At 64.3% G+C, this 8,866-nt stretch overlaps 1 protein-coding gene across 1 annotated transcript; it reads left to right on the forward strand.

The window, feature by feature from the left end:
• Nucleotides 1-582: 582 nt before the first annotated feature.
• On the forward strand, nucleotides 583-7,060 carry FGF17 (fibroblast growth factor 17). Its single transcript, XM_036449991.2, has 5 exons — nucleotides 583-790; nucleotides 979-1,015; nucleotides 3,999-4,143; nucleotides 4,395-4,501; nucleotides 6,460-7,060. Exons 1-5 carry the CDS (start codon nucleotides 756-758, stop codon nucleotides 6,751-6,753), a joined length of 618 nt encoding a protein of 205 aa, XP_036305884.1. The 5' UTR covers nucleotides 583-755; the 3' UTR covers nucleotides 6,754-7,060.
• The last annotated feature ends 1,806 nt before the right edge of the window (nucleotides 7,061-8,866 follow it).

Raw genomic sequence — 8,866 nt, forward strand, 5'->3', positions numbered from 1 at the left:
TGCCCACGCCCAGCAGCCAGTTCTTCATCCCCCCCCTCAGGCCAGCTCTCGGGACTCCATGGGGGTCCTCCCCAGCCCCAGCTGCCCCTTCCTCCCCACCCCTGGCCCCAAGCTGTTGCACCCACTCATTGCTGCCAGTCGGGACGCCACCCTTTCTTCCGTGGCCAGACAGCAGGGAGGGGGGCCAGGAGCCGGGCAGAGGCAGCGCAGTCCTGACCCCCCTCCCCCGCCCCTGCCCTGCAGGGAGGCTCCCCCTCTGAGGCTGCTCCCGGGAGCTCCCGTCCCCACCGCCTCAGACAGATACCCGCTGCTCACCCGGGGGAGTGGGCACCAAACCCGGGCGGGAGGGCGGGCGGGAGAAGCTGGCCATGGCCACAGAGGGGAGGAGGGGCACTCCGCTGGGGTCGGAGCCCCCAGGGCCAGCCTCCTTCCTATTGAGGAGGCTCCAGCAGCCCCATCCTCTGCCCGGGGAGCCCCGGAGGTTGGCAGCCCCAGCGGCGGCTGCTTCGCAGTCTCACTGGCCGGGAAGGTGGACACATCACACCTCAGTCTCCCAATTACGCCCTCCTCCCCCTCCCCCTCCCCCTCCTCCTCCCCTCTCTCCTCCCTTCCCCTGTCTCTCCTCCTCTCCCCCCTGAAAACTGTGGCTTGGAGAGACCTTGGCTTCTCTGGGGCTCTACCCTGGGGACTGCCCGCATCTCCTCCCGAGTCTGGGGGCAGGGGGGTCACGGCCCCACGAAACATCTCCTCCGGCGATGGAAGCCGCCCGCCTGCTGCCCAACCTCACCCTGTAAGTGCCGGCCCTTCCCCTCCCGACGGACGGACGGACGGGCGGGAGCTCCGTGCCCTCCCCGGCCTCTGGCAGCAGACAGGACTCCCACACGGACGGGCGGGTGGGGCGGGGGCGGGCGCGGGCGCCCCGGGTGCCCTGGCTGGCTGCGGCACCCACACCTGGGTCTGCCCCGTGTCCCCACACAGGTGCCTGCAGCTGCTGATCCTCTGCTGTCAAACCCAGGTAGGCGCCCTGCCCGGGGAGCTTCTCCCTGTGCGGCCCACCCACCGGAGGGGGAGGGGCGGCCCCCTTTCTTCCCACGGGGGCAGGTTCTGGCCTCTCTCTGGGGTGTGAGGGGGTCCAGCCCCCAAGGGGAGTAGGAAGAGGGGCGACCGCAGATTTGGGGACCGACGGAGGTTTTTCGCTGTGTTCTTTCCCCGCGACCCTCCCTGCTCCCCCGAGTGTCTGCCTCCTTCTCCATCCCTCCATCCCTCCATACCGGGTCATCCCCAGGCTCCGCGCAGCCGCCTCACAGCCTGACGGATGGAGCCCCGAGGGAGGGGCTGGGAGAGGGCGGAGGTGATGGCTCCAGGGAGGCTTGTACCTGAGAGAACAGGTCTCCATGCAAAGCCACCTGTGTGTGCCACTGCTGACCGCACTCCCACCAGCACAGGTGTCCTGCGGGGGGCAGGCGGGGGGCGGGGGGTGCCGTCCTGGGGGGTTCTGGGAGCAGCGTGCCCGGCCAGGGCGGGTGACTCCAGACACAATGAGGTCAAACCCCAGAAAGGTCGTCTGAGACGAGATCCAGCGTTTGCCTCTCCAGTCCCCCCACCCAGGCCTGCCCCTGTGCCCACCTCCCCCTGCCCAGCTGCAGCCCGGCCTGGTCCCTTTTTGTGATCCTCCATCGCGGCGCGGCTATTAAAATGCACTGGGCCAGAACGCGCGCGCCCGCTTTCCCAGGCCAGAGGCCGCTCCTCTTCCTCTCCCGTGGGGACTGTTTCTGAAGGTAATGCCTTTTTTTTCCTCTGGGAGGGAGAGAGGCTGCCTTTGAAGCAGTGGGGGGGTGGGAGGGAGAGGAGACACCCCCCTTTTCCTTCCCACTTTCGCCCGGGCCCCCGTTCCAGGCCTTTTGCTTCACACGTCCAGGGAGAGCGCGAAGAAAGCCCCCAGCCCGGCCGGCGGGCGGGGGCGGGGGTGGGCCCGACCTGTTCTGGCAGGGGAATTAGCACAATGGTGCGGCGGCCCGTTTATGGCCTGGCGGAGGCCCCATTCAGGGTCCGGGGAAGGTGGCAAAGCGGTCCTTTCCCCCTTGAAGTGCCCCCTCACCCCCCTGGAGGCGGGGGCGCGCAGGCCGGACCACAGCCATGCTTGAGGGGCCGGCTGACAAGCAGCTGTCTGCGGGCCTGGGAGGGGAGGTCCCCCACAGCGGGAACATGAAAGGGACAGGCCAGGTCCCGCGGGGAGAGCGACTTGTGGGCTGTGGGCTGTGGGGGGGCGTGGGGCTGCTTTTGTGCAGGGCTCGAAGGGGGATGCGGAGCGGAGGGGGCCCTGGGGGGGCCGCTCTGCTTCTGACCTGGAACAGCGGGCCAGGAGGAGGCTGCCGGCCAAGAAGGGCGGAGGGCCTGAACCCGGGCCAGGCGGCTGGGGCTGGGGGCGGGCGGACCCCACCAAGGGTCCTGGGCCAGCCAGACCCCGCCTCCTGGCAGAGAGGCAGGCCTCCCACCCCAAACTCAGCCCTCAGGTTTCTCTGGGGAGGCCCTTGGGGCGGGCGGGCCGCTGAGGTTGGAAATGAGCAGTGACACTCGAAGGGTTAACCCCCAGCAGGTTACACTGTCAGCTCAGGCTGCTCCCTGCCTCCCCTTCCTCAAAGCCAGCACTCCCTCCGCTTCCTCCAGGAGAGAGGGCCCTGACACATGCTGGTCCGGGCCTAGCTCTGCCCAGAGGGCTGGCCTTAGGGACTGGGGGCCGGAAAGCCTGTCCCAGCAAGGCCACGGGTCCAGGTGGAGAGAAGTGGTTCAGCTCAGTGCTGGCCCTGAGGCCGCTGCAGCAGCTGGGCGTGCAGTCAGGCTGCACCTGGTCTCTTGGGCTCAGTGCTGGGGCTCAGTGCTGGGCTCAGTGCTGGGGCTCAGTGCTGGGGCTCAGTGCTGGAGCTCAGTGCTGGGGTTCAGTGCTGGAATTCAGTGCTGGGGCTCAGTGCTGGGGCTCAGTGCTGGGGCTCAGTGCTGGGGCTCAGTGCTGAGGCTCAGTGCTGCAGATGGCTAAGGAGAGACCAGGTACTCTCCTGCCTTTGTTTACAGGCTGTGTGGGTGGAAGAGCCCCTCCCTCCTCCTGGAGGGGCGGGTGGTGGCGGCATGGCTGGCCATGATGCCACGATGCCCACCAGCCTCTGTTCCACTGTGCCTCAGGCAGGTGCCTGGTAGTGGCGGCCCTTGGACCATGCTGACAGCACCTTCACAGCTCCTTGGCCTCCCTCCTTGCAGGAGGTGCCTCCCCCACGCAGGAGGGAGGAAGACTGGAAGGGGGTCTAGCTTCTCTGAGGGCCCTGAGCACCCAGGGGAGAGGCAGGGGAGCAGGCCTGGCTCAGGGCCCCACACGCTACTATGAAATGCTTCCAGGGGCCTGCAGAGCTAGAGACAAGGACCTGACAGCCCCTACAATGCTCGCTGGGGACCCTAACAGACCAGCTGTGCGTGCACATGCGCGTGTGTGCACATGCGTGCGTGCGAGTTTGCCGGGGTGGGGTCCTTCAAGGCTGGCGGGGAGGATGGAGGGAAGCCTGGCTGTCCCGGTAACCGAGCCAACGCCCCCGAGTTCTGGAGGGGCGACAAGCTCCATGCGAGAGGCAGGACAGGGCTGTCTCTCATTCGCTGTGTGGCCTGTGCACCTCCTCCTCAGAATGTGGGGGTCAGATACGGAACCGAAGGCCTAGCTTTCAGAGTCACAACCCCAAGCCTGCAGCCTGTCACCAGGAGTCCTCAAGCCTGGGCACCCCGCACGCCTCTCTGCAGGCTGGCAGGGAGCCCAGAGGTCATGGCTGGCTCGCCCCCTGGCTCCATGCCCCCTTCAGCCTGCACCTCGCCCTCGCAGGACCAAGGGCCTGCCCCCCCACCTCTGTGCCCCTCTCCCCTGGATGGACTGGTGGTGGTGTCACCCAAAGCAAATTGACACTATTTTTCCCTTGGTAACCGCAAAGGGGGAGAATCACCCGTCTCCTAATTTTAACCAGTACGTGAGGGACCAGGGCGCCATGACCGACCAGCTGAGCCGGCGGCAGATCCGCGAGTACCAGCTCTACAGCCGGACCAGCGGCAAGCACGTGCAGGTGACCGGGCGTCGCATCTCCGCCACCGCCGAGGACGGCAACAAGTTCGGTGAGACCCAGCCCTGGCCTGAGGCCGCCCGTTACCCCCGGCCAGCTCCACCTGGCTCAGCCCAGAGCTTGGTTCAGGGCCTCCCCATGCTCCCCACCAGAGTTCAGAGGTCAGGTTGTTTGAGGTGGGGGAGGGGGGTGGAAGGAGGCTCTCACCGCCTGGGCTTGCAAGCCTCATAGACAGAAGCCTCTCTCTCTCTCTCTCTCTCTCTCTCTCTCTCTCTCTCTCTCTCTCTCTCTCTCTCTCGGCAGCCAAGCTCATCGTGGAGACGGACACCTTCGGGAGCCGGGTGCGCATCAAGGGGGCCGAGAGCGAGAAGTACATCTGCATGAACAAGAGGGGCAAGCTCATCGGGAAGGTGAGGCCGGAGGACGGCGCGGACACGTTTCTGGCTCCTCCTGGGGGGTGGGGGGCCAGGGCCACCAGCATCCCCGAGGCAGGTGGACCAGGGACATGACTCTCCCGCTCCCACCCACCACGGCCACTCTGTGTTCGTCGTGTCCGTGAGTCCCTCCGGACTGACCAGCGCTCTGAGCACACTGACTTGTCTGCAGGGCCCTCGCTCAGACTCATGGGCATTTCCCAGCATCCCTCAGTAAGAACTTCAGCACCTCCATAATGCTGCCGCCCCTGTGTGGCGGGGTCAGTGCTCCGTGGGGTTGGAAGTGGGCATTCAGACAGGGCCAGATGCTCCCCCAAGGTCCATGGACCCAGCCAGCGAGAGGCACGCGGACCCCCTGCTAGTGTGTGTGTGTGAGTGTAGCTGTCTAGCGGAACCGCCTGCCAGTATAACCTACGGTGCAGTGGCAGGTCCAGCACCGCTGAGCAGGAGAACTCCATTTCTTTTCTTCTTTTTTTTTAAATATATACTTTATTGATTTTTTACAAAGAAGAGAGAGGGATAGAGAGTTAGAAACATCAATGGGAGAGAATCATCAATGGGAGAGAATCATCAATCAGCTGCCTCTTGCACACCCCCTCCAGGGGATGTGCCCGCAACTAAGGTACATGCCCTTGACCGGAAATGGAACCCAGGACCTTTCAGTCTGCAGGCCGACGCTCTATCCACTGAGCCAAACCGGTTTCTGCAGAACTCCATATCTTTAGCACCGGTCAATCCTGGCTTCCGGTTCTGGCTGTTCCCACAAAAATGTTTATTTTTGTCAGGCCTCAGGCTACTTGTCTGTAAAAAAAAAAACAAAACGGGCACAGCATCAGGGTTATCTGGAGAGTCCCAGGGCTGCCTGGATGGCTCTCCACACAGTTGGTGTCCATAACTGTCTGCCCTTCTTTTCATCAGAGAACAGCGCCCCCTTCCCCCCTGCCCAGCAACGCCACACACCCACCCAGGGCTGCTTTTGTGTACGAACACCGGCTGGTGGAGCAGGAAACCGCACAAGCTCCTAGATCCGTGGTGGTCGGCAAGCCGCAGCTCTCGAGCCACATGCGGCTCTTTGGCCCCTTGAGTGTGGCTCTTCCACAAAACACCACGGCCTGGGCGAGTCTATTTGGAAGAAGTGGCGTTCGAAGTAGTTTACGTTTAAAAGAATTGGCTCTCCAAGGAAATGTCCATCGTTGTCCTGTTGATATCTGGCTCTGTTGACTAAGGGGTTTGCTGACCACTGGCCCTAGATCTTTACGCCTCCTCTTGGTCACCTGAAGCTCTGCGGGGCTGGATGCCTGGCTAAGATGCACAACGTCCCAATGGCAGGCCTGCCTTTCAGTGCTGGTCTGACTCCAGGCCCAGCTTGCCCCTCCCACCCCGCGTGGCCTCCCCAGCCAGGGCACCCCCTCCCCAGGCAGAAACCCTAGGGGTCCCAGCCCTCCGAGGTCTAAGGTGACCAGACGTCCCGCTTTGGGCGTGACAGTCCCAATTTTTAACAATTTGTTCGGTGTCCCAAGGCCTTTTAAAAAAAGTCCCCATCTCGCTGAAACCGGGTTGGCTCAGTGGATAGAGCGTTGTCCTGCGGACTGGGGGGTCCTGGGTTTGATTCCGGTCAAGGGCATGTACCTTGGTTGCGGGCACATCCCCAGTGGGGGGTGTGCAGGAAGCAGCTGATCGATGATTTTCTCTCATCGATGTTTCTAACTCTCTATCCTTCCCTCTTCCTCTCTGTAAAAAATCAATAATATATATATATATATATATATATATATATACACACTATTTAAAAAAAAAAAGGGCCTTGGGACACGGGACAAATTGTGAAGAATCGGGACTGTCCCGCTCTTGCCCACTCTTATGAGGCCCAGGAGGCAGAGCCGCCAGGACGGGTGGGTGGACAGACGTCCCTCCTCTCCTTCTCTCCCCGGCAGCCCAGCGGGAAGAGCAAGGACTGCGTGTTCACGGAGATCGTGCTGGAGAACAACTACACGGCCTTCCAGAACGCCCGGCACGAGGGCTGGTTCATGGCCTTCACGCGGCAGGGCCGGCCCCGCCAGGCCTCCCGCAGCCGCCAGAACCAGCGGGAGGCCCACTTCATCAAGCGCCTGTACGAGGGCCAGCTGCCCTTCCCCAACCAGGTGCAGCGGCAGAAGCAGTTCGAGTTCGTGGGCTCCGCCCCCACTCGCCGGACCAAGCGCACTCGCAGGCCTCAGCCCCTCACGTAGACGGGAGGGGACACGGGGTGGCCGCCGTCCCTCCTCAGCCTTCCCGCCGTCCCCTCCCCTTCCTAATCCCAAAATGGGGCTGGGGTGGAGGGCGGGAGGGAAGCCGGAGCCCCCCCAGGAGGTCCCCAGGACCAACAGGCATCGGTGCCCACGCTGGACGGGCAGATGCATCACCCAGGCCTGGGCCTCGGGGCCGCCTCCTGGACCCCACCCTGGCATGGGCCCCAGCGGTGTGGCAGGCCCTGGGGGAGACCGCTGTAGTGTGTCCCCCCACCCTCCACACACAACACAGACTCACTGAGCCCAGTGGGAGGTCGCAGGTTCAAGGCCTTGCAGAGGGTGGGGAGGTGGCCCTTCTCAGCTCGGCTCCCAGGGTGTCAGTCTGCCCCGGCCCCAAGCTCCTCCTGGCCAGGCCGTAGGAAGGGACTTTCGATTTTGTTTCAGAAAAAAAAAAAAAAAAAAAAAAAAAAGGAGGGCTGACCATTCTTCACATTCCACTCCCCAGGCCTGCACCCCAAGCCCCAGCTCCCAGCCCCAGAATAAAACCATTTTCCTGCAAACGGGTGGTCTGAAGGGGCGAGGGGTGGACGGATCCAGCTGCACAGCCCCGCCGGGGACCGGCCGGCCGCCCGGAGCCGCGGGGCCGCGGGGCCGCAGCGCCGGGCCGGCAGGTGCAGGCCGCGGGGCGGGGCGGGCGGGGCGGGGCGTCCCGGGGCACCAGGCCTGGGTGGCCCGGAGGCCGGCACCTCCGCCGCGGGAGCCCAGGGCACCCCGCCCTCCACGGGCTCTGGTTTCCTGGCTCTGCGGACGCGTCCCGTGCTACCTGTTGGGGCGCAGGGAACCCACACCCTGGGGCCGAGCCTGGGGCCGGGCGGGCGGGCGGCCAGCGGGGCAGAGGCCGCAGCAGCCGCCCGCCGAGCAGGACTGCTTTTCTCCGGTGAGGAGGGCGGGTGGGGGAGGAGGGTGCGGACGGGAGGGAGGGGCAGTGAGGACCAGAAAGTGTCCTCTGGCCGCCTAGGTCCGCACCTAGGGGGACCTCAGAGGCCGCCGGCCCGGGGGAGGGGACGGGAGGGCAGGGGAGGGGAGGGGAAGAGAGGGGGGGAGGGGGTGGCCCTCCCCGCCCGAGCAGCGTCCCCGGTGGGCTCTCCCAGACGCGCCCAGGTGCGCACTTCGGGGATGGAGCTCCGAGGCCATAAAACCCGCCTCTTCCCCACTTCGCACTGGCTTTTGGCTTTTAATCTTGTCCAGGGAGAGGCACCTGTAGGTCTCTCTCCAAACCCCAGTCTGTGCTTAGGGGCACACCTCCCCTCCTCCCCCGCCCCATCCTTCCTCTGCGGGAGGACCCCAGCCTCAGTTTCCCTCCTTTCGGAGAGCACACGGGGGAAGGGGAGTATGGAAAGAGAAGGAAAAGATGAAAGACGTCGCTTCTCCCGAGAATGGCCTACAGATCAGGACAATGGGCGGTGTGGAGGGGCCCGGTTGAGTGCAGAGGGGAGTGTGTAAGTGGATGCGGGCGGGAGGGGTCACCCCCTCTCCTTGGGGACCCGAGCCCACCCCCCACCCCCCAGCTCCGGGCAGTTTAGACCAGAGGGAGGTTCCCAGGCCCCAGGACATTCTCCCTCCAGTTTGTCATAATTGCTTTTTACCAGGTTGCTTTTTTCTCTCTCCGCCACCTCCCCAAAGTCACAAAGAGCCTTAATCCCGGTGAAGACTGGGCGGTGAGGGGAGGGTGGTCTGGAGCCACGGCTGATAGCTGGCAAGATCAATGGGATTTTAAACCCATGGGGCAACGCCCAGCAATTACCTGAGGACAAAGGGTTGGCGCCCCCAGGTGTGGAGGCCTGGACTTGGGGGGCCTGGGAAGGAAGTGCGTTGGGGAGGGGCAGCGCTTACAATCCCTCTGATTTCCGAAGGAATTTGAGACATTCTTTAAAACTCTAGGCTGCCTCCCCCCAGCCGGGCTCCCAGGCCCACCCCCACCTTCCCTGGCTTGGGTTGGAGACAGCTTCAAAGGTGGACGGGCCCTTTGTCTGGCCTCCGCTTTCTTCTCGGCCTTCCTCGGCCCCTCCCTCCCTCCCTCTGTGACCTCCCCAGCACAGGCAGGCCTCTGGGG

The sequence above is a fragment of the Pipistrellus kuhlii genome, unplaced genomic scaffold (genome assembly GCF_014108245.1).
Source record: "Pipistrellus kuhlii isolate mPipKuh1 unplaced genomic scaffold, mPipKuh1.p scaffold_m20_p_21, whole genome shotgun sequence".
Taxonomy (NCBI): domain Eukaryota; kingdom Metazoa; phylum Chordata; class Mammalia; order Chiroptera; family Vespertilionidae; genus Pipistrellus; species Pipistrellus kuhlii.

Excerpts from the sequence above, each read along its gene's own strand:
- FGF17 (XM_036449991.2), top strand. The coding sequence starts at position 756 with ATGGAAGCCGCCCGCCTGCTGCCCAACCTCACCCT. Across the intron at positions 791-978 it reads CTGCTGCCCAACCTCACCCT|GTGCCTGCAGCTGCTGATCC; the intron begins GTAAGTGCCGGC and ends GTCCCCACACAG. Across the intron at positions 4,144-4,394 it reads CGAGGACGGCAACAAGTTCG|CCAAGCTCATCGTGGAGACG; the intron begins GTGAGACCCAGC and ends CTCTCTCGGCAG.